The 26,201-nt window shown below is 43.1% G+C and overlaps 1 protein-coding gene across 2 annotated transcripts in view; it reads right to left on the minus strand.

Moving 5' to 3' along the window:
* Nucleotides 1-25,226, minus strand: part of ppp2r5ea (protein phosphatase 2, regulatory subunit B', epsilon isoform a) — a 61,931-nt gene extending 36,705 nt beyond the window's left edge. Inside the window, exon 1 of one of the 2 annotated variants that reach the window (XM_060917677.1) lies at nt 24,631-25,226. Coding sequence is in view for 1 of the 2 variants with exons in the window: in XM_060917676.1 (XP_060773659.1) it covers nt 12,378-12,379 (2 nt within the window). In the remaining variant the exon portion in view is untranslated. Of the gene's footprint in view, nt 1-12,377; nt 12,549-24,630 lie in introns of those variants that run through there. The other variant, XM_060917676.1, reaches the window with a different exon arrangement.
* Nucleotides 25,227-26,201: the final 975 nt, after the last annotated feature.

A 26,201-nucleotide genomic window follows, 5' to 3' on the forward strand; every position in this document is an offset into this window, starting at 1 on the left:
AGCTATTTACACCGGATCCAGTGTAAATAGCTGCCGGAGCCAACGTCCGAGGTTCCGAAGCGCGCTCCGGCTTGCTCCCCCTCAAATTAAGCAGCGCGCTCCAGCTTGCTCCCAGAGTGCTCCGTCCGAGGTTCCGGCTTGCGCTCCGGCTTGCTCCCCCTCAAATTAAGCAGCGTGCTCCGGCTTGCTCCGGAGCAAGCCGGAGCGCGCTGCTTAATTTGACGGGGAGCAAACCAGAGCACACTGCTTAATTTGAGGGGGAGCAAGCCGGAGCGCGCTCCGGAACCTCGGACGGAGCACTCCTGGAGCAAGCCGGAGCACGCTCCGGAACCTCGGACGTTGGCGTGTACGTGTATGGCGATGGGTTTTTAACGACATAGGTATACAGATCATGTGGGCCGAAGTCAGGTAAAGACGAGGGCTTCGTGTACTTCCGTACGTCAGTGAACAATCCTGGTGGAAGCAGGTAAACGTCGTTCTCTAAGCCTGCTAACCTCAATTTTTGCAAATACCTCTCCCTCTGCTCGCCCTGTAAATGCCCTACGTCGCTGGATATTGAAGGTGTTTTCTGCATCTCGCTCCTTTTTCTTTTATGTTTTTTGTTTGTCGCCTTCCTCGCATTCAAACTGATTCGAGCCGAAGTCCACTACATGTCCAAAATGGCAGTCGCGTTTACAAAGGTCACGTGACTGAAAAGGGTCTATACCATGAGCAGAGAAAAACAAAATGGCAGAGCACATTGCTGAACCAACCAAGGACAAGGAGGAAAAAAAAAAAAAAAAAAAAGGCAGCCTACTAAAAAACAAAACCCCCAAAATTATCAAGTATTTAAGAGAAATGGAAATAGCTAAAAGAATTAGTTTACCCCCCCCAAAATCTCCTGTTCCACACTCCAGCCCAGTCGGTGGCAGTAACACACCTTTACGTTGGTTTGCCAACCACCAAAAAACCAAAAACACCCCCCCCCAAAAAAAAGTATTTGATGGTAAGAACGTATCTATTTTTCAAGACTCATTATAGCACTTTTCACAAATTACTGTCATTGTCGGTTTGTTTACATTCTAAGTGGAAATTATTTTGTCGGACGTTTTGTAGAAAGTTTTTATTTATCGAATTTGCAAAAAATAATGCCGTTTCTCAAAATCCAGTGAACGTGGATAGAATAACAGTTATTCCACTCAATCTCATACATGGCTTATAGCCAACTCGGCGCTCTGCGCCTCTTCAACCATCAGCTCACGTATGACTCAATTTCGTGGAATAATTTAATTATACAACAGTTAGTTCTGGTCCACTAATTGGATTGGTCAAGCAGCATTCCAAGAGTACCAATATTTAGTATGTCAGCAGTGGGATGTTTCACTGTGTTTGCCAAATAATTCCACTTCCTAAGTTGAAACTGATACTATAGTAAAGTCAGAGGCATCAACAGCAGACATGGAAAAAGATACTTTTCAGGAATATAACATCTTTGAAAGCTCATGGGCGATATGGTGCTGCAGTGGTTAGCACGGTCACCTCACTGCAAGAAGGTTCTGGGTTCGAACCTTGCAGCTGACTGGGGCCTGTGTGTGTGGAGCTTGCATACCCCTCCCCGCCTGCACAGGTTTCCTCCCACAGTCCAAAGGACATGTGGATTACATCAACTAGCTGCTCTAAATTGCCTGTAAGGTGTGAACATGAATGGTTGTTCAGCTCTGCGTCAGCCCTGCAATAGTTTGGTGACCTGCACAGGGTGAACCCAGCCTCTCACCCAGTGTCAGCTGGGATTAGCTCCAGCTTCCCCCACGACCCTGACAGATAAGCTGTACAGAAAATGGATAGATGGGTGAAAGCTCAGATGATTAATAGGAAGAAGGGATGCCATTTTTGCCAGAAATCACCTTTAACAGGAACGTACAAATCAACGTAAGCTAGCAAGTTATAAAGTGAATGTGGCTTCTTCAGGATCCATTCCTGCTAGCAGAACAAATAACTTTTGGCCATATGTCGATATCGAGGTCACTTGATATTAATTTCTCATTTATAAAACTGCTGTATAAAAGCATGACAAATCACAGCCGTACTGATTCAGTACAACAGCACACACTCTTGAGATACTACTTAAATATATAGTCTCATATCATCTCTAGCCGCTTTATCCTGTTCTACAGGGTCGCAGGCAAGCTGGAGCCTATCCCAGCTGACTACGGGCGAAAGGCGGGGTACACCCTGGACAAGTCGCCAGATCATCACAGGGCTGACACAGACAACCATTCACACCTACGGTCAATGGAGCACTTGCATGTGACGTCACAGCCGATCCAGATTGTGACAGATGCTATCTTGTCGGTCAAACGCCATATTCCGCCTTCTACTTCTGCTTTTACTTCTACCTTTTCTTCTGGAAAACCCTACTATATACAATTCTACTACAACGGCTGCGGCTACAAGCTCTCCCTACCTGTGCACGTTTATGTTTTGTGTGTGCATTTTTGCGTGTTGTTCGTCTGTACCGGACTTCAATATCCACTACAACCGTATGGACGTACTGGACATTGGTTTCCAGCAGAAAATAACGGTTTGTAGCGATTTCCATCGCATGCACAACATTCCGGACGAGGAAAAAAAAAAAAAAAACCATTCCAGACGAGATAGCGAGACCAGCAGGGTCTCCGTGGATTGTTATTGGAAGCAAAGCGAAGGAGGCGGCACCGGGAGCGGAAGCAAAAGCGAGGCTGCAGAGCCGGCCTGTTGACTAAGCTCAGAAAACAGCTACTCAAATCTCCACTGCTAAGCCTCTACCTCTCCAACGCCAGATCCATGTAAACAAGACGGACAAGCTGGAATTACCTTATTCTATTATCGGCTGGTCAGTGCTATACTCAATACTTAAGTGACTTACCCGTCCAATGAGGATTCTTGTTTCCAAGATGCCACATCCAAGTCGTTGACAAATCCTGAATTTCTGTAGAGATAACTGTCCAGAGATTTATAAGCACGCAGTGCTTCACCACTGAACAGCGAGGGAAAGTTAATGAGGTAATTATACACGTCCGGGTATTCCGCTGGCAGTTTAAAATCCGGTCGTGAAAACTCCGTCCGGTAAGCCATAAGGGTCACAAATCTGTAGATCGTTTATTTTAGACATGTATCTAGTTATCTGTTCATTAGAAAAATGAGCCGTGTAGTCCGTCGGTTGAAATTGATCCATTCTGCACACGAGTGCAGCAGTATTCAGCGGTGTTTTTGACCGACAAGATGGCGGTTGTGTACTTTCGGGTCACGTGACTGCAAGATCTCTATTTAGAGAGTCACCAGTTAACCTAACCTGCATGTCTTTGGACTGTGGGGGAAACCCACGCGGACACGGGGAGAACATGCAAACTCCACACAGAAAGGCCCTCGCCGGCCACGGGGCTCGAACCCGGACCTTCTTGCTGTGAGGCGACAGCGCTAACCACTACACCACTGTGCCGCCCTAAATACACTAGGCTACCGTTCAAAAGTTTGGGGTCACCCAGACAATTGTGTTTTCTCCATGAAAAAGTCACACTTTTATTTACCACCATAAGTTGTAAAATGAATAGAAAATATAGTCAAGACATTTTTCTGGCCACTTTAAGCATTTAATCGACCCCACAAATGTGATGCTCCAGAAACTCAATCTGCTCAAAGGAAGGTCAGTTTTATAGCTTCTCTAAAGAGCTAAACTATTTTCAGCTGTGCTAACATGATTGTACAAGGGTTTTCTAATCATCCATTAGCCTTCTGAGGCAATGAGCAAACACATTGTACCATTAGAACACTGGAGTGAGAGTTGCTGGAAATGGGCCTCTATACACCTATGGAGATATTGCACCAAAAACCAGACATTTAGTAGAATTTAGCTAGAATAGTCATTTACCACAATAGCAATGTATAGAGTGTATTTCTGATTAGTTTAAAGTGATCATTGAAAAGAACAGTGCTTTTCTTTCAAAAATAAGGAAATTTCAAAGTGACTCCAAACTTTTGAACGGTAGTGTATATAGTCATCAATTTAAAAAAAAAAAAAAGAAATATCATGGATACTGGGCTGTCACGCCAGAGTAATATCTGTTGCCAAGCACTCGCTCCATTCCTAGTTTGCTGAATGGCTGTGGCTAAGCGCCAGAGGATTTGTCTTTCCAAGTTTTAGGCACCCAGAACACATTCAATGTGCGTTTTCTTCCACAACATCTTTAAAAACCACAAAAAAAAGATCAAAATGTTAAATTCCAGGAGAACAAATGCCATTCAGGAACACCGATATAAAAATACTTAATATTTTGCTTGAACCCCTGACAACTTAATAAATTTGACACAATTTCAAAGATTTCCTCCGACACAACTTAAGAGAAGACCCTCTTAAAGCAAAAACAATGTTGAACTCTGATTTAATGCATCACTAAGCCTTTGTAAAGACACTCTGGAAAATGACTCCAGAATAGTTTCGCATAAAAGTCTTTCGAATTTCCGTCAACCGGTGCAAAAACACAGTTCTGTGGTTGGAAACACCTTAAGAGAGATCAGAGGAAAATTGCCTAATTGGCCCAAGCTGCCGGAAAGGATAGAGTGACTCACTGTTTACAACCATAGCAAACAGAAAAGCATCTCAGCATGCATGAAAAACACTGAACATTGAGGTGGAATAGCTGCAACAGCACAAGATCACATCAGGACCCACTCCTATAGACAAGAACAGGAATCTGAGACCATCGCGGGTACAGGCTCTCAATCTAGAGAGCTGAAGATTAATGAGGGAGACGGGGGGAACGAGAGCATCACACTGCACTGGATTAGTTTCATCTGACTGCTCGGTCAGTCATATTTTTTATTCCTTATTCAACAATCACTTATCAAGAGTTATTCAATTAAAATGTTTGTGTATTCAGACCAGGATAGTTCGATAGTTCACTTGCTTTGGTCCGAACCAAATGTTTTTTTTATTTTTTCATTTTGGTGCGGTTCGCTTTCACACTGTACATTTTAGTAAGCGGACCAAAATCTGTCAACAAAGCCACGCACCCTGAGGTCGTTCAGCTATTGGTCAGAGACGACACGCGCACAAAGCATTAAGTTCAAAAGTAGTCACGGAGGATAGCGCTGATGAGCGCAAATCATGTTGTGACAGTTCTGGCTCTTCACGCAAGTCGCTAGTACCGCCACTTTTTGAAAGAATGTCCCTGATTTTAATGTAGGTCTGACGGAGTTTCTTCACTTTTAGCCGACATTGTTCTGGGGAGCGCGTGAACCCCTTCATTTTCTCACTGAATACAGCACACACGTCGGCATTTTTGTGTGTTCTCTCCAAAAGCTCAGATATGTGGACATCTGCCCATATATCCACAAGGGTACGCGTTTCTTCCTCGGCCCACGTTTGCCCCCTACTCATTTTTTGTACTCTGTAGTCTAGCCTGAATGACTGAACGCCTGTTGTAAGGTTCCCTTGACAACCGAAACAGTGTTTGCGCTTTGCGGTGGAGTGTCAAGACTCTGTTTCCCATAATGCTCGACAAACGACGGAAGCTCCCGAGGTACAAAAAAGCAAAATTGTCGGATTAGGTCCGGTCTGCTTTCACACCTCCAAAAGGTCCGCACCAGGGTTCCTTTGGTCCGGACCGAGTCCGACCTTGCAGCTCGGTCTCGGTCCGCTTGTTTGGTCCGGATCAGAGTTCGGTGGTTTGTATTCAGACCAACCCAAAAGGTCCGGACCAAGGGAAATTTGGTTCGTTTGGTCCGGACCAAACAACGTAGGTGTGAATACGCCCCTAGTCCAGTGTTCCAACACTGCTGCTTAAAGTTTCACCTGAATTCTACCCAAGGCAAAAAAAAAGCCTCAGCCTGGTCTCGGTGACTGCCTGGTACAGACTGCATTTCCTACAAAAACAGATCATGACTGAAGCAAGCTGTACTAAAAATAGGTAAACATGTTTAGTATTAAAAAAAGGCAATTATAGGAAGTCATGCACGCCGATTGCTCGAGAAAGTCTGACTATTTCTTGATCACCTCAAGCAACTCAGCAAAATGGAACCCAATTGCTCGGTCTCCGCAAGTGAGGAAGAATTAAATTATGAAACAAAATGCTGTTCCTAAAAGCACTAAAGATGCTACGAAGTTTGGTTGAAAACTATTCCAAGTTAAGGTGGAACTGTGATTTAGTTTGTTCTGAAATGGACAAAGTATTTTATGAGAGTCGGCATAGATAAGTGACAAGTCTGCACGCGCCTTTTACGTTTGCATACTGCTTTTGAACTTTGAAATAAATCTAATACTTTTTTTGTTTTAATAAAAAAAAAAGTCAGCCGTGGTGTTGTCGGCTGTCCATCGCTAGTGATGACGGCTTCATTAGGATGTGCAGAAACATAGATGGACCACGAGGCCCGCACCAGAGCAACAGAGTCACCCACAGCGGTGGCATGAATGGCCTTGCTGAGCCGCCACAGAACGTCTGGCCTTGTGAGCTCTCGTATGCCACTCTCCTCTCCCATCGAAGCACTTTGCCTCCATCGTGTCATCTCTCGGGACTTCCAGACCTGACACCAAGCGGTGCACAAAAGGTGCCAAAGACCTGACTGGTATGGAAGTTGCCCTGCAGGGACAACTGACTTGCCGAGTGATGCCATCTATTGACCAACTGAGTGACTTCCACATGCCATCAGGTGGTGCGCCATTCACCCTGCTGGGTTCATCTGCCACATTGCACCAAAAAGCACCCTGCTGCCAGCGCCTTATTGGTGATGTACTATTTAACCCATAGCCGGAACCCAGGCAAGTGCTACCACTCCAGGTCAGACCGGACCTGGGAGCAATGGCGATTAAAGGGCTAACTCCACTTTCCCCAATACTCAAGTCCTCCTGGACCTGAGACTCACCACTGGTTGCAGTTTAAAGGTCATACCCAGAACTAAAATCACCTGTGTACTTGTACTAAAGCTATCATCTCTCCCCCCCACGGTCCTCTTTCCATCAAATCTTGTGCTCCAATTGGCTGGCAAGCGGGTCCGTATCCTATGGACCCCGGATACGGACGTCTGGCGACTACATAGGTGGCAAAATGTAGTTTTTTTTCCTGCCATGGAAGTGCACTTGTATACCAAGGAGGAAGTCATTTGCATTACAGCCATGAAGGAGGATTCAAAATGGCGGCTCGCCTCGGCTCCGTTTTCCCTTTCAGGCACTCTCATTTTCTGTTAGAATTTGGTAAAGAAAAAAAATAAAAATACAGGTAGTCGTCGACTTACGACCTATGCAACTTATGACCGATCGACTTTACGACCGTCTGGTTATGACTGGCAAGTGTTTCCCAGCTGAGCGTACGACAGTTTCCGCCCCACCTCCTGGCAGCACCCAGCATCCAGCCTCTCGCCGCGTACAACAGTTTCCGCCCCAGCTCCTGGTTTATGAAACAAGCAAATCCTCCCGCCAGCCCGAGCGCTGCAACAGCTGATGACGTAGACGACCCACAACCAAGCACCAGTGATGCCAGCGGTCACTAAGTTTTGTATTTTGCTATGTTTTACATTTGTATTTTGGTATGTTTCAAACTAAAATGTTTTCTATTTTTCACACCTGTATTTCATACGTTTTGTTTTGCACATATTAAACGAATTGTACTGTACGCAGTGTAGTATGCAGTGTTTGACTTAAACCAAATAATGAGCCAAGGTAATGAAATAAAACGTTGATAAAATAAGACTAAGATGATTACAATATCATTACACATCACAATATACTTACATTCATTTAACATAGGCCGACCTACGACCAGATCGGTTTACGACCGGTCAGTCGTAACCAAACGCAGTCCTAAGTCGACGACTACCTGGCAGATTCTACCATAACAGAGGCCAGTTAAGTCCCATCTCCTTAAATTACTGAATTGATTATTTTGATCATTCTATTAAGTTTTTCTAGTAGCATTTGGGGTCTTGGACATTCACAGTAAATTTTAGGACAGTAGTCCTGGTAACTAATTAATAAAAGCCTGACATGACAGACATGCTAAATGACAATAGAAACACATCGGTTTCTATCATCAAAATCTGACAGACAAACTAACGTCTACCATCATATTCCGACAGACACTCTAGACGACAATAGCAACAAAACTGTTTCTTACATTATTAATCTGACTAATTTAGTAATATTAAATACCTCATCACTAGAACCAAATAAAATAAAATATTGAAATAAAAAAGATAAAATTTATTTTCAAAATTGAAACATCCACAATAATTGTCAGAACAGTGACGATAGACACGACTGTCACTTTCGCGGGGAAATAACACACTGAAATGGCCTGTCGGCTGAAAGGGTCGCAAGTGGCTCTGATTTCTCAACTTACGATAGTTTTCCTCCAGAAAAAATGTAAATATGAACGCACAAATGTATTCTCAATGTTTCTATCGTCAAAAATTTCTATCGTCAGGATAGCTGACTGAAAATCTTACCTTGATTTATTTGATGAAATCTAGCTGTCAGAACTCCAAGTCTTGCCCGGAAGTAAATGTCTGCTGTCACAAAAATCATGCGCAGTAGAATTCCCTCTTTGCGTCAGTCAACATGTGCGTGGCAAGGGCTTGAATTTTGCTATCGTCAGGTGCATTTGACTGACAGACTGACGATAGCATTTTTTAAAAATAACTGTGGGCTTCTCTTGTGAACGAAATAGTTTTTTCACTGTTAATCTATTTCAACTCTATCTGTTGACACCCAAAAATTATAAAGCCTGTTTCCACACGATAACTACCAAAGATCCATAATGGCTGAGTCTATCGTCAGGTCATCTGACAGAATTTCACTGACGATAGCAACCGGGATAATGAAAGGGATTTTTAAAATGGGAGTTATGTCTGTCAGATATGTCAAAGAAATAGAACTTTATTCTTTAAAAATCTTTTATTGATATACTCAGTGTATTTTTAAATGACACGTGCTGTTTTAGAAGACCAAATACCATATTTTCAATCTTGAAAATATTACCTCACTGAAAAAAGGACAAGAAAAATTTCTTATTTTGTGGGCAAGTGGTTAATGGATCCAGTTACGGTAGAATCTGCCACCTGTGAGTGTATTTTATTTTTACACAAAAAAAAAAAAAAAAAATTACCAGCTGGGAGGTCTGTATGGTGAAATACCATGACCCTGAATACCGACTTCGGCCCAGAGGGCCTCGGTCAGTACTTTCAAGACCTCGGTCACGGTATTTCACGATACAGACCTCCCAGCTGGTAAATAAGATATATTTATTCACCGAAGGCGAAGTGAATAAAGTAATCAAAATGGCCAAACAGACTAACTGTCCCACAAAAACAACTGCAGAACAAGCGATTTTGTTGGGAATGGATTTCTTTTCTTATGCATTAAAAAGAAATTAGCTAGCAGAGTTCATCATTTGACATCTGCGTTTCCACAATTGCTGTTCTAACCCTAAGAGCTCAGCTAGTTAAAACTCATACCTTACAGCAGCAAGCTAGCCCGATAACACCAACATGCTGACTAGAACATAAGCACTTACTGAAGGAGAAAGGACGCTCTTACAATCCAGATACAAGGGACATGAAATGAGCATGTGCAAATGAGATCTGTGTTCACAGGGTTTTACTGGGGTGATCAATTCATCAACTTCAAGAAACAGGAAGACTTCGAATCCAAATTGTGTTCCCTCCCACAGTATTCAGTTTAATAAAAAATAAATAAATAAAAAACCCTGATAAAATGGTTAAAACAAACTAATTTATAGTTACTTATTGATTAGGTGCCCTACATCACTTCAGTTTGATTAAAACACATTTAATGCAAGTGGCAGAGCACAGACAACTGTACAAGCTCCTCTAAAATATGGAAACTACTTACATTTACACTATGCTGCTGGCCTCATAACTTTATTTGTTTGTGGGAATGTGACAAACAGTAGAAGCAAGATGTACTTGGTTGAACCATGTTTATTCAAATCAGCAGCTTTCCTACCTCATCCCGGTTTCTCCCTGTATCACACATTTATGGTCATAAGCAGCTATTTTTCCTACTCTTTCCCCAAAAAAAAAAAACCTTCCCTCATGATACTTCGGCTAATACGTCAATTTTGTATGAAAACTGGAGTTAAAAGTGACTGTCAAATGAACGAACACGGTCTAAAGCCCTTTTGCTCACATGGGCTGTTCCTTAAATATCCAATGCCAAGCGCTAATAAATTAATAATGGAAAGATGACTCAGTTTGAATATAAAATCCATAGTATTAATTTATCAGCACTCAACATTACATATTTAAGAAACTAGCCGAGATACAACTAGCCATTACTTAAAGGAAACTAAAAGCGGATAGTGCATATACATACCTGCCAACCTTGAAAAAATTTGAGTACAATTTTACAATTTCATGAGTACCCCCCCCTCGCGTCAACCTCACCCCAACCGGGCGTGCATGCGCCCCCACAGACCACAACCAGCAGACCAAAAACACACTTTCAATCCAGTTTTATTGACTGACCTTGGGAACATAGTCCAGTTTTGTAAAACATTCCTATTGATAGACTTTGGGAAACTGTTATTGATGGCTCTTGGGAACTTCCTTCCGTTTTGAAAAGCACAACAAACATTAAATACATGTGCAAATGAAATGAAATTAAACCAGAGCCACTCTTTCAAAATAAATAACACATTAAATTAATACAGTATGTAAAAAAAGGCACTTTCAACACAAAACATGGTATGCACAAATTTCCCATGCAATAGGTTTAGACTTTTGCATTTTTTAACATGTTGGAAGTATATTGCATTATACAGTAAAAATACTGCATTATACAGTACACTGCAGTATTTTGTACTGTAGTATGCCTTTTTCATGTGCAAACTAGGGATGGCGAAAACTAAAAAAAAATCTTGACCGACCACCGAGCCTCATTAGCCGGTTAAAGTCGGTTAACCTATGAGTTTAAAACAGGGATGCAAACGGCGCGCCTTTTTCACGGCTCGTGCAGATCCGATTTTTTTTTGGGGGGGGGGGGGGGTTGGAGTGTCTGAATAATTTCATCAGAGTAAATTCTGTATTAAAATTACTACATAAGCAAATGCCGTTACAGTCCATGAAAAAGCCGTGAAAAAGTCGGCATCCGCGCCTTTAGTTTGTGTGGCGAGATATGATCTGCAATAACATGCATTGTTGGCTACAGACCGAAACATACCTTCAGAATGCACTGGCCAAGGCAGGACTAAACTCGATGTGCCTTCTAACAATAATTAAATAAATAAATAAATAAATAAATAAATAAATAAAAACACAGAATAGTACTTTGTAAGCTAAAAAGCCTGTGTCTACACTTTTTTCTTTCGCCGAGTGGCAGCTGTGTTCAACTGGGGCGGGTCATGACTGAATGGGTGTTTCTGATTTGTCAGCTGTTGTCTTTACACCCATGGCATGCCCCAAGCATTTACAACACAGAATTCCAGGTTCTCCGCTCCAAAATCGGCAGCTTCAAAACGATTGATTTTTTTTTTTTCACCGACAACCAAAAAAAATTAAACGGTTGACGTTGATTCGGTCAACCACCGGTCAAACGGTCATCGGTTAACATCCCTAGTGCAAACTATTGCATTTGCATTCGAAATATTGCATTTACTGCAGTAATACTGTATAAAAAAAGCATTTGATACTGCAGTACCACGCAGGTTTTTTTCATAAGAGGGATGACCAATTTTCGAATTCACATCATCTGCAAACATTCTAGGCTACCACTGACAGAAGTTACCGACTGCCCTTAAGATATATAACACGCTACGTTTTGTTGAGCACATCAATAAAGTGGTACTTATCATAGTGATTCAATGAGAGCGCGAGAGGAATTGTAATCAGGTTTCGTTGGTTACCGCATCAAATATGCAACCTCGAGTGACGGCTTCGAAGTTAAATGAAGAACTAGCCTGTACTGTTGGTGTTGTAAATGCACAAAATAACGGCTAGGAAGCTCGAGTACACGTGAAACACAATGGTTTCTGTTACAAATATAAAAATGACGTCTCTAACCGACATTTCAATCCCCGACTCGCTCTAGCCACCTGGCTGCACCGCTGTACTCAGGTCAGAGACGCGAAGGAGGAAGGGGAGGGGGTGAAGAGGGCAGAGTCGCACGCTCTGGAAGAGGGGTGGGGGGATTGGGCAAAGCGTTCCATTCTGGCTTTGAGTTCTCTCACAGATCAGCGGTATCAACTTCAGCGAGAACTTAACTGAAATGCGAGTTCGGACGATATGCGTACTTTTTAAATGTGAAAACGTAGTCGTACAATGAGGTAAAAATTCGTAGCGGCTACGCAAGATGCGTACAGGTTGGCAGGTATGCATATATGATTTATATTAAATTAAAAAAAAAAACCTACATTAATGGCTCCTTTAATCAGACTGTGGGATTGCGCTTTTCCTTTCTCCTCCTGAAAATGTTTTTCCAGGTAGGCAGTGTAGTCAAGGTTTTACTGTCCAGACCAAGTATAAGGTCAAGTGCCTCTTCTAAAAGCATCCATTTTTCATTTCACGATTTGGGAAGTGTTTAATATCTGGAACAGGGACGATCATTTTTCCAACATGAGATGACATCTGCATAGAAAATCAAAAGGCATGTATCCGGACGGAACTAAAATTATCAGAAGACCGCAGAGTTTTTTTTTTTAAAGTAGGCAACTTTGCAATATTCTCTGAAGAAGTCGGAGATAAACCCTGCCAGGGCTGAATTTTTTTTTTTTTTTTTTTTTGGGGGGGGGGGGGGGGGGGGGGGGGGGGGTCCCCCACACAGTGGCACCTGTAGAATAATGAAATTAACCCAGGACCCTGTGTGATTTTAATCCTGCTTGAATAAGGCTTATGAGACATATTTATGCTTTTCTTTTAAATTTGTCTTGCAGGAATTTAATAAATTAGGGTTTGAAAAACAAGTTTGCAGAACCAGTAACCTTGCTTTCGGCCGATTGGACCAACACTTAATATTCTCGTGCTGTGACAACCTGCTCAACGTCAATGTTGTACAGTTAGTGAGCCGGTCTTCAACAGAGCCTCGATAAGCGTTCTGTAATAATGCTAGCTGACTGAAGAAATCTCTCATCTCATTATCTCTAGCCGCTTTATCCTTCTACAGGGTCGCAGGCAAGCTGGAGCCTATCCCAGCTGACTACGGGCGAAAAGTGGGGTACACCCTGGACAAGTCGCCAGGTCATCACAGGGCTGACACATAGACACAGACAACCATTCACACTCACATTCACACCTACAGTCAATTTAGAGTCACCAGTTAACCTAACCTGCATGTCTTTGGACTGTAGGGGAAACCGGAGCACCCGGAGGAAACCCACGCGGACACGGGGAGAACATGCAAACTCCGCACAGAAAGGCCCTCGCCGGCCCCGGGGCTCGAACCCAGGACCTTCTTGCTGTGAGGCGACAGCGCTAACCACTACACCACCGTGCCGCCACTGAAGAAATATTTGAAAGAAAATGTTTTTGGTATCCAAGATATCAATAATCCAGCAGATGAATTAAAGGACAAAATAGAGGATTTGCTCATCAGAATCATTAGTCACAGCTGTACAAATCACGCATCTCCGCCAATATAGAGTTCAAATTTGTTATTCCACTGTAAAAGGTAGAAACAAATTGACTAAAATTGCACGGACAGGCTTTGTGGTTTAAAATTGATGCAATTTTTCTGAAGTGGCCAACACACAAACTTTTGCCCAAGTGAACGCACCTATGAGGCACATGGAGTCAAAATGAATATACAGAGAGCTCAGCATTATCATTCATTCAGTGACCTCAGAACGGCATCCAAGTTTCATAAGACGCATGGCATTAAAAAACTAGTCACTTTTAAAGTCGCAATGCTTTATTATTTGTTCGCCTGCTTACAACTCTACTTTGAGCAAACCACTTTCTTTACTACTACCTTATTATTTGCAGATTTTATGACTGATGATGATGATGATATACCCACAAATCAGACAGGACACTATTGGTCTTCAGTAAAACTTAAGTTGATCTCATTATCTGTAGCCGCTTTATCCTGTTCTACAGGGTCGCAGGCAAGCTGGAGCCTATCCCAGCTGACTACGGGCGAAAGGCGGGGTACACCCTGGACAAGTCGCCAGGTCATCACAGGGCTGACACAGACAACCATTCACACTCACATTCACACCTACGGTCAATTTAGAGTCACCAGTTAACCTAACCTGCATGTCTTTGGACTGTGGGCGAAACCGGAGCACCTGGAGGAAACCCACGCGGACACGGGGAGAACATGCAAACTCCGCACAGAAAGGCCCTCGCCGGCCATGGGGCTCGAACCCGGACCTTCTTGCTGTGAGGCGACAGCGCTAACCACTACACCACCATGCCGCCCAAGTTGATATACTTCCATTATGAAATTCACTTCATAGCTGTAAAAACAAAAAGGTTTACATCAGGCAAAACCAGGACTCTTAAATTGCTCAACAGGCCCTTGATGTGCACCACATCAGATAAGTTTTGCTGTCTGCTATAACAGTCAAGCATTTTACACGGAAACTAAGGTTGCGAGCTAAAAGTGTTACAGTGCATGAATCACGAGGGTACACGGGTTGAAATCTGAGCTCTGCTCTAAATAATGATTAACACATTATACAAGATGCAGAAGTACACTTGTGGTTACAAATTTTCATACGGGGATATGAACGTCATCATGGACATGGTAATATTGGGTTTTCAGGGTTTTCTTTGACCTGTTCTTATTCTGTGTCAGAATAACTACAACATGCACCTTTAATAGAATAAAACAAGAATTTGGTGCACAAGTTTATTTTGGGGTTTCTGAAGTCAACAAAAGGTGTTTTGTTTAAAAAAAAAAAAACACACACATCCTACTGATGATCAGTGGTGCTGAAAGTTTCAAATGGCTTTTAACTTCCTGTTCGTGATCATGATCGACTACAGCTGGCAGCTTCTCTGTGCAAACAGAGTTTGACAGCACTCATTGGATTGACCAACACACAGTACAACAGGAAAGTCCAAGGAGCTCAGTGCAGATCTGAGAAAAAGGATCATAGATTTACACAACTCCAGAATCTCCCTTTGACCAATTTCCAAACTGCAAATTCCAAGATCAGTTCAAACAATTGAATGCAAGTACACATTATTGGGAAACATCGCCACTTTATATAAAAAAATAATTTAAAAAATCCGACCCAAAACCATTACCATCTATGAACTGGTTCACACAGTCAGGAACAGCCCAGGGACCACCAAGGCACAGGCCTGACATGAACTAGAAGCTGTTGGAACACCATCTTCAGTCAAGTGAGTTTTACATCACCATGGACTGAGAGGCTGCTGTCCAAGAAAGAAGTCCCTGCTCCAAAAACAAACACCTTCAAGTTCAACTAAAGTTTGCAGCTGACCACATGGACAAAGTCTTCTGGAGTAAAAAGTTTCATGGTCAGATGAAAGATTGAGTTGTTTGGCCACAATGACCAGAGGTACAGAGGAAGCCCATACCAACTTAAGCATGGTGGTGGTAGCATCATGCTCTGGAGCTGTTTTGCTGCCAATGGAACTGGTACATTGCACAAAGTGGATGAAATAATGGAGGACTACTTAATTCTTCAGCATAACCTCAAACTATGAGTAACTTGGACACAATTGGGTGTTCCAACAAGACAATGACACCACCCGCACATTACAGCTGGCTGCAGAATGAATAAAGCAGGCCAGCATTAAGCTTAAAACAACTCAATGTCAACCGTATTGAAAATACATGGACTGTACAGGAAACAAATTTAACTGAACTTAACCAGTTCTGTCAAGAACAGTAGTCAAATATCCAACCAGAATTCTGCTATTAGTCCCCCCCAAACAGCTACCAAAGATGAAACCTGCTAAGGCAGGGGTTCTCAACCTTTTCCGCTTTGAGGCCCACCTATTCATACTTGTAACGAACCAGGGCCCATTTTAAAAAAAAAAACCCACTCCAATTATTTTGGCTTCTCGATTCTATTAGAATCTAATAATCTATTGTAAAAAGTGTGTTAACAGAATGCAACATCACACCGTTACAGATGGGAGCCAAGGAATTAAATAAATGCAATAAAATAAAATTTTCAATTGTTGGTATTGTATTTAAAACTGTATGGATGTGCCAGATAAAACCATGCATGCAGGTCATTCTCAGTCAAAAGGGATTAATGATCCAGAAGTGGAGTCCGGTCCATTAACACAAGAACATATTGCCAGGTTGCCAGCAAACAAGCAAGTTATTAAAACCAAGAAGTACACTCAAAAGAAGTGGATATAGAAACCACTCAATGGGATAGATCCTTACACGTCAAAAGGATTTTTCCTACAAGTGGGAAAATTATCCATCCGTTGAGTTCCCCAACACCTCAAGCTACCTGGTGCTGCAGACATCTTGCTACACGGACAAACAGATGAAAACCTAGAAGAGTATAGAGGTGTACAACTTTTTAATATGTAGCTGAGTTAAAGATCTGGGGATCAGGACACTACAAGATGGACAGCGATAGACGGCTCTAAATGCAAGAAGAGCATTTATTGGCAGGCATGATATTTACAAAAGTAAAACAAAGCAGAATATTTAAAGGAAACGCACAGAACCATGGCATCACTTTTGTTTATAAATGCCTTGAGACCTCAAGAATGGCATAGGAACAGTTAAGCGTTAACGAATCTAATAATAATTTTTACGATTAAAATGATTCATATAGGTAGCGGTCTGAGTGAATGACCTTGACGACCATGACGTCACCGCAGGAAGACTAAGTCTCATCACCATTTCCGCTATACTAAAACTCCGATCCTCCATTTTGAGCTAATTTATCGCCATGCAACGTAGACGTGTTTCTGGTGGGTGCAGCAACATGACAGAAGGTGGATTTATGTTGCATTCATGGCCCAAGAATGTTCAAACTGCAAGGATTTGGACGCGCTTTACGCGAAGTTCATGGGCACATTGGGCGCCTACAAAGTGGTCTCTCCTCCGCATATTTTACTGAAGACTTGTAAGAAACCTCTGATCTGTTGAGGAGTGTTGGCTATAAGCCCGTACTGAAAGAGGGTGCAGTACCAACAATTAAATAAAGCTACAAGAAAAGGAAAGTTAATTCAGTTGCACCAGTTCTCGCAGAGCGTGAGCCAAGGGTTGTTTAAAAAACCTGGGATGGAACGGGACATATTATCGCTGGGGCAATGACCTTGTTGCTAAAACCAGTGACGTCCCATCCCGGGTTTTAGTAATTGCCTGAGCCGAGCAGTAATGGCGGAGTACTCAGTATGGAGAATGAGTGGAACAGCCGTCTGATTTCTCCGCTAGATATACTTGCCACAGCAGCAATATCTCGCCCTTACGTGGAAGAAGCGAATGAACGGAGAACTGAAAGTCAGAATGTTTCAAAACTATCGGCCACAAGAAGCGAGAACAGATGGGTAAGCTCCGACTCATTTGGATACAAAAACACTCGCTTACCTGCATTTAGATTAACACACGTAACTTGTATTGTGTGTTTAAGTTACCCGTATAAGATTATTTAATTTGCTTCAGAATGTGATTGTCGCAGTTCATCTGATTATTTAATTAGCCTTTTACGTTTTATCAGTGAAAATGCATGCACGTACATGTTATGTTGCATAAGTTATAACACCCATCCTGTTTTAATGAGAGTCAACCCACAATCAATGAAGTCAAATCAGTCTTAGTTGAGCGAGTCGGTAACGGTGTTTCTTACCTTCACCATAAATTTATTTATATGACTCTGATCTATAGCTGTCAAAGGCCTCGGCCTTAAAACCGGTTCCTGCTGTGATGTCACACACTCGGCTGGCTGGCTCAGCAGGGTAGCTCGAATGCCAACTTTGTGGTCGATTTTAACTCAAATTTTTTTTATTCCCATTTATGCAGCATACAAGAGTCAAGGATGGAGATCCTATCCACTTAAATGTATTTAAAAATAAAAGGTTCTGCACATTTCCTTTACACAGCGTTGTAAACATGGCTAGAAACAAACATGGCCGTGACCATGCTTCACCAAGCCTCTGTGAAAACAGCGTCCCTATCTGCTGATTGCACTCAAATCAGTATCAGGTCCCATGAGTGCGCACCAGACTCAAGCGCACAAAGGCACAACAGTCAAGTGTTCACCTACTGTGTGATCACAACTTTTAGCTCACGTGTATATCGCCACCAAAATGCCTCATTTTCATTGACAACCCATCACAAAGTATCGCGAGCTGCAGTGTGACCGTAGCTTAATGAGGCCGATGCGACGTCGGATTGCGACCCAGCAATCGTACCAAACTACGAGTAAAAAATTAACTTCAACGTGGAAAAAAAAAAATTTCACACCCCACTAGATAGTGCTTGTGCTAAGGGACATCGAACCAGATATTAAAATGCGCCGTTTGTGTTTTTGACCCTGGGATGCTTTCAGAAAACACAAAGTAAATTAAAAGTTGTACCAAAACTATTAAGCAAAGATTTGTCACACCAAATAATGAACGATTTATTTCTGTTTAATGCTCTTTTTAAATGTAGAAACACTTAATTTCAGTGAACATAGTCTCAGGCAGAGGTGGACAAAGTACCCAACTTCATGACTTAAGTCAAAGTACAGATCCCACAGCTCAAATGTTACTCCGATACAAGTGAAAGTTGTCCAGTCAAATTTTTACTTAAGTACTGAAGTACTTGTTTTAAAAAATACTTAAATATTAAAAGTACATTTTCTGTCAATGCATCGTTGTATTACTGCCACGACGCTGACAAAACCTAATGCCGTGACCAAAGACAGAAATGTGAATTCACAGAATGAACGCATGCTGTGCCATCATGGTGGTTTAACGTTAAGCTAGCTAGTCAGTGACGCTCCACCTGACATGCTAGCAAACTCTTTTCAAACCCGAAATCATATATTGGGCAGCTAACGTTACTAGAAAAGAAAGATTTCTACATTCTGTTTATTTGGCAAGATTACACAAAAACATTTCTGAAAGGACTTCAGATAAGTTAACTTTATTCATGTTAGCGTAACTCCATTTTTACATGCTAACTAACAGCGAGTTAACTAGCTATGTGTTAACGTTAGCCATGGACAAGGCTAAGGCAACTTGGCGGGCAAATCCATAGAAAGTCATTTGACTAACCAGACTGCACAGCTATTGCAACGTTATCACTAGCTCTAAAAGCGCAGAACTTCGTCGCAAGCTTTCTCTTGGAATAAAACGTTTACATGCCTGAATATGCTTCTGCAGGTCGGGCAGCGAGTTTTTGTAGTCTGTGATGTGGTTCGTTTTCGGCAAACAAAGCAAACATTTAAAATGAATCTTTAATCCTTTGAGAAAACTGAAACATGGGTTCTAGGTATAGCCATGGATGCATGCACTGTCCAGAAGAACCGCCTCCTTCCATTCTGCCATGAACTGATGGTGTTCAAATAACACTGCTGAGATATAATTAAGCTTGATTTTATACAGTCGATAGACGTGGCGTGACCCTAGTGATTATTGATAGTCTGTCTCAGTGTCACCTGCGGAAAAACCAATCAAGTTTTAGAAAAGGAAAAAAAAACAAAAAGACATCCACTTTCAAAGCTGCTTCATAGTAACGAGGACCTTAATAGAAATGTAGTGGAGTGAAAAGTATGATATTTGCCTTTCAAATGCAGTGAAGTTAAAGTCATAAGTTTCCAAAAAAAATTAAATAAAAAGAGTACAGATAGTCAAAAAGTGTACTTAAGTACAGTACTCAAGTAAATGTACTTCGTTACTGTCCACCTCTGGTCTCAGGTACTGGCAAGTTTTACTGAACATCTTGCAGAACCGGCGGCATGGTGGTGTAGTGGTTAGCGCTGTCGCCTCACAGCAAGAAGGTCCGGGTTCGAGCCCTGTGGCCGGCGAGGGCCTTTCTGTGTGGAGTTTGCATGTTCTCCCCGTGTCCGCGTGGGTTTCCTCTGGGTGCTCCGGTTTCCCCCACAGTCCAAAGACATGCAGGTTAGGTTAACTGGTGACTAAATTGACCGTAGGTGTGAATGGTTGTCTGTGTCTATGTGTCAGCCCTGTGATGACCTGGCGACTTGTCCAGGGTGTACCCCGCCTTTCGCCCGTAGTCAGCTGGGATAGGCTCCAGCTTGCCTGCGACCCTGTAGAAGGATAAAGCGGCTAGAGATAATGAGGAGATCTTGCAGAACCAGCCACAGTTTTTCTGGAGAATTTTGACTGTCGCATTTGCTTCTTATTTTTGCAGCAAAACTGTTTTTTTGTTTTGTTTTTTTTTTTGGGGGGGGGGGGGGGGGGGAAGAGGTCTGAAAAGTGGGCTCTTCTAATATGCTGCTTTATTTTACTGACATACAAACGTTTTTCTAAAACAGTTACTTGTGTGTTGGAAAATTAAGACAAGTCTCCATTTTCTGAGACAGCTGAGGTCCTTCAACATCTGCCAAACGATGCTGCGGATGTTCTACGAGTGTGATGGCCAGTGCCAATCTGTACGCTGTCATCTGCTGGGGCAGCGGCTTGAGGGTGAAGGACACTAACAGACTCAATAAGATCATCAGGAAGGCCGGCCATGTTGTAGACATGGAACTGGACTCTGACAGTGGTGTTGGAGAAGAGGACACTGTTTTTATTTTGGGCAATCTTAGGTTGTCCTTCCCACCGTCTACATGAGGAGCTGATCAGCCACAGGAGCACGTTCAGTAAATGGCTGATTCTTCCACGCTGCACAACTGGGAGACACAGGAAATCATTCCTACCTGTTGCAGTCATGCTGTACAATGCCACTGTATAACTGCGGTACACTTCTTACCCTGTATCCTTAACTCCGGTGCAATAGACAGTGGCGCTTGAAAGTTTGTGAACCCTTTAGAATTTTCTATAGTTCTGCATAAATATGACCTAAAACATCATCAGATTTTCACACAAGTCCGAAAAGTAGATAAAGAGAACCCAGTTAAACAAATGAGACAAAAATATTATACTTGGTCATTTATTTATTGAGGAAAATGATCCAATATTGCATATCTGTGAGTGGCAAAAGTATGTGAACCTTTGCTTTCAGTATCTGGTGTGACCCCCTTGTGCAGCAATAACTGCAACTAAACGTTTCCGCTAACTGTTGATCAGTCCTGCACACCGGCTTGGAGGAATTTTAGCCCATTCCTCCGTACAGAACAGCTTCAACTCTGGGATGTTGGTGGGTTTCCTCACATGAACTGCTCGCTTCAGGTCCTTCCACAACATTTTGATTGGATTAAGGTCAGGACTTTGACTTGGCCATTCCAAAACATGAACTTTATTCTTCTTTAACCATTCTTTGGTAGAACGACTTGTGTGCTTAGGGTCGTTGTCTTGCTGCATGACCCACCTTCTCTTGAGATTCAGTTCATGGACGGATGTCCTGACATTTTCCTTTAGAATTCACGGGTATAATTCAGAATTCATTGTTCCATCAATGATGGCAAGCCGTCCTGGCCCAGATGCAGCAAAACAGGCCCAAACCATGATACTACCACCACCATGTTTCACAGATGGGATAAGGTTCTTATGCTAGAATGTAGTGTTTTCCTTTCTCCAAACATAACGCTTCTCATTTAAACCAAAAAGTTCTATTTTTGTCTCATCCATCCACAAAACATTTTTCCAATAGCCTTCTGGCTTGTCCACGTGATCTTTAGCAAACTACAGAGGAGCAGCAATGGTCTTTTTGGAGAGCAGTGGCTTTCTCCTTGCAACCCTGTCATGCACACCATTGTTGTTCAATGTTCTCCTGATAGTGGACTCATGAACATTGGCTAATGTGAGCGAGGCCTTCAGTTGCTTAGAAGTTACCCTGGGGTCCTTTGTGACCTCGCCGACTATTACACACCTTGCTCTTGGAGTGATCTTTGCTGGTCGACCACTCCTGGGGAGGGTAACAATGGTCTTGAATTTCCTCCATTTGTACACAATCTGTCTGACTGTGGATTGGTGGAGTCCAAACTCTTTAGAGATGGTTTTGTAACCTTTTCCAGCCTGATGAGCATCAACAACGCTTTTTCTGAGGTCCTCAGAAATCTCCTTTGTTCGTACCATGATAAACTTCCACAAACATGTTGAGATAAGACTTTGATAGATCCCTGTTCTTTAAATAAAACAAGGTGCCCACTCACACCTGATTGATTGAAAACACCTGACTCTAATTTCACCTTCAAACTAACTGCTAATCCTAGAGGTTCACATACTTTTGCCACTCACAGATAGGTAATATTGGATCATTTCCTCAGTAAATAAATGACCAAGTATAATATTTGTCTCATTTGTTTAACTGGGTTCTCTTTATCTACTTTTAGGACTTGTGTGAAAATCTGATGTTTTAGGTCAAATTTGTGCAGAAATATAGAAAATTCTAAAGGGTTCACAAACTTTCAAGCACCACTATGTATATAAAATCACTTCATTTTGCTTTTACTCAAGTTATTGAACTTATTTAAATTTATTTTTTTATTTATTCTGTTTTCAGACGATTTTATCTTCTATTTTTAGACATGTTTACTACTTCTCTGATTCAGGAGCTTGGTAGCAAATTTGAATTTCCCTCCGGGGATTAATAAAGTAATTCTGATACGTTTGTGTCCTGACCTGACAATGTAAAACCCAGTCATGTAGCTCAAGTCGTCTTCTTTTGGCTGCTCCTGATTAGGGGTCGCCACAGCAGATCTTTCGTCTCCATTGCTCCCTGTCTTCCACATCCTTCTCTACCACACCTGCCACTTTCATGTCCTCTCTCACCACATCCATGTATCTCCTCTTTGGCCTTCCTTGTTTTCGTTTGCCTGGCAGCTCCATCCTCAACATTCTCTTTCCAACATGCCCTGCATCTCTTCTCAGGATGTGCCCATACCATCTCAGTCTCATCTCTCTTAGCTTAATTCCCAAGTGCTTGTTCCTTATCCTGTCCAACCTCCCATCGCGAACCTTAACATCCTCAACTCCGCCACCTCCAAACTTTGCCTCCTGTCTCTTCGTTAAGGGTATGGTCTCCAATCCATACATCACACCTGGTCTCACTACTGTCTTACACATCTTAAGGCCTCTGCATGCTCTTGCGACAAGGCTTTCGCAGATAGCTTTTCGCAGACAGTTGTAATTTATCGTTGAGCGGGGAGTAATAGGCGTGCGCGATGTTATTCACTGCCACAACGCAAGGGGGCGCGAAATTGCTAGGAGTAGTTGGTGGGTGTGGTTAGTGGAGTGTTTATCCTCCGGTTACTTATAATGACTAGAACAGGAGTCGTATAGATGTACGTACTTCCTCACTTCCTCGATCAACCGCTCTTCGTGCTGCTCCATCTTCACTCGTGTTTTTAAAAATGGCGGTCGTGAAAACAAACCAAACCGGGAAAGTAGGAAAGCGGAAGTGCGTGTACAGCGGATGTAGAGTGGACCAATCGGAGCCCTCTTGTCTGCGACGCTTCTGCGGTGGTCACAATTTTTGGGAGGTGCGCGCAGAGTGTCTGCGAAGGTGGGGGGGGCTACGCAGATGCTATCTGGGAGGACTGGGTTGTCAGCATAAATTGGCCTTTACCTTTCACTTTTGCTGGGACTTTCCTATCACAAACGACTCCCGAAATCCTTCTCCAACTGCTCCACCCTCTTTCTCGCCTCACTATCGCAGCACCCATTTTCCTGCACAGTTGACCCCAGGGGCGGCACGGTGGTGTAGTGGTTAGCGCTGTCGCCTCACAGCAAGAAGGTCCTGGGTTCGAGCCCCGGGGCTGGCGAGGGCCTTTCTGTGCGGAGTTTGCATGTTCTCCCCATGGGTTTCCTCCGGGTGCTCCGGTTTCCCCCACAGTCCAAAGACATGCAGGTTAGGTTAACTGGTGACTCTAAATTGACCGTAGGTGTGAATGTGAGTGTGAATGGTTGTCTGTGTCTATGTGTCAGCCCTGTGATGACCTGGCGACTTGTCCAGGGTGTACCCCGCCTTTCGCCCGTAGTCAGCTGGGATAGGCTCCAGCTTGCCTGCGACCCTGTAGAAGGATAAAGCGGCTAGAGATAATGAGATGAGATGACCCCAGGTACTTGAATTCACCAACTTTCTTTACGTCTACTCCTTGCATCTTCACTCCACTCTCATCCCCATCCTCATTGATGCACATGCTTTGCTCCTGCTCACCTTCATTCCTCTTCGCTCCAATGCATCCCTCCATCTCTCCAAACCCAACTCAACCTCCTTTCTACTTTCAGCACATATCACAAGATCATCCACAAACATCATGTTCCATGGTGACTCTTGCCTCACTTCGTCCGTCAAGCTATCCATCACTATGGCAAACAAGAAAGGACTCGAAATGGTTTTTCCTCCTGAAATAAATATAAATATTTCAGAAGGAAAAAACCACGACAATGCAAAGGCCTGAACACTGGTTCTTGGGTTCAGTGGTAGTGAACACGGTGTAACAGGACAGTCTGCTCACTTGCCCCTCCTTCTTCAGAATGACACCTGATTGTGAGCTGGACTCGGAAATGGAAGAAGTCTGTCCAGACAGCCAGTTTAAACCACTACCCAGGATCACATTTTAAACCTCAAAAACACACAGAACTTTAAAAAAATAAAAGTATATTTACCTCAAACCGTCAGCTGCCAATCCTGCTGGCTAGAAACCAGAAACGTGTTCAGGGTGGTGCAGCTAGCACTGCTGCGAATGCCTGCCTGCCTGCTAGCTTTACCTTCGAGTACTAGCACCCTTTAAAACAAACAAACAAACAAACAAACAAAACTCCAACTAGCTTGATAAATAAATACCCGGAGGTCTGAACTGCAATAACCGTCGTGCAGATAGATAATTTATGATTAATGCAAAGCGCTCAGGAGCCGGTGTTTGCACAAACCGACCAGCGAGCTAAGAGTCGACCTGAGCGTGTCTCAGCATTGCTAGCGAGCAGGCTAGCCCGCTTGGAAAAGCTAATCCCTCCGCTACCGTCCCAGCCAGGCTGCGTGAAGCCACATTCAGCAGCGGTCCACCGGCCCGAGCGAGTTCACAAAAACGGGATAAAGTAACCGGCTACATCCCCTACTATCTTAACTCTAACACCAGGCTACGCTTTTAATAATAATTACTCTTAGTCACAATTTTTCTCGTAATATCTATCTGTTTATAAAACCAAACGCTAACAAGCTACCATCCGAAGTTTTTTTTTTTCCTGTCTCAAAACAGAACACGGCAACAAACTTGATTTTTATTTATTTATTTTTTTTACAAAGTGAGTATCTAACGATTGGGTAGTTCGGAACATCTCAGTACAGTGATTGGTCTAAATAGCTGCCAATCTTCTTGTACCAGCGTAGACACGCCCCTAAAATTAAAATACCAATGACGTAGATTAGTTATCAAGTTAGGCTGAGTGTGTGCGTATCACTCACTGAGCTCGATATAAAATCTGGAGACTGTAGAGACGAGCGGAGCTATCTGGCCGCCATCTTACCACTCGCACCGCGTGTATTTGGCTTGTCGTCGTATCAGATCAAATTTGCACCAAGAAAACTCATCTCATCTCATCTCATTATCTCAAGCCGCTTTATCCTTCTACAGGGTCGCAGGCAAGCTGGAGCCTATCCCAGCTGACTACGGGCGAAAGGCGGGGTACACCCTGGACAAGTCGCCAGGTCATCACAGGGCTGACACATAGACACAGACAACCATTCACACTCACATTCACACCTACGGTCAATTTAGAGTCACCAGTTAACCTAACCTGCATGTCTTTGGACTGTGGGGGAAACCGGAGCACCCGGAGGAAACCCACGCGGACACGGGGAGAACATGCAAACTCCGCACAGAAAGGCCCTCGCCGGCCCCGGGGCTCGAACCCGGACCTTCTTGCTGTGAGGCGACAGCGCTAACCACTACACCACAAACTATCTCCTGACTTTTTTTCCCCTTCTCAACTTTACTCACATATCTTTATAGCGCTCCCCTTGTTTATTTTTCCCCTTTTCGAAAAGTAACGATACAGGTCTCTTTCGAGGCCCTGTAATTGGAATGAGCGTATCCTAAACCCATTGGAGGGCAAGTCTGGTGCCAGCAGCTGCGGTAATTCCAGCTCCAATGGTGGCACGGTGGTGTAGTGGTTAGCACGGTTGCCTCACAGCAAGAAGGTTCCGGGTTCGAACCCAGTGGCCGGTGAGGGCCTTTCTG

Source organism: Neoarius graeffei, chromosome 3 (assembly GCF_027579695.1).
Source record: "Neoarius graeffei isolate fNeoGra1 chromosome 3, fNeoGra1.pri, whole genome shotgun sequence".
In the NCBI taxonomy this organism is placed as follows: domain Eukaryota; kingdom Metazoa; phylum Chordata; class Actinopteri; order Siluriformes; family Ariidae; genus Neoarius; species Neoarius graeffei.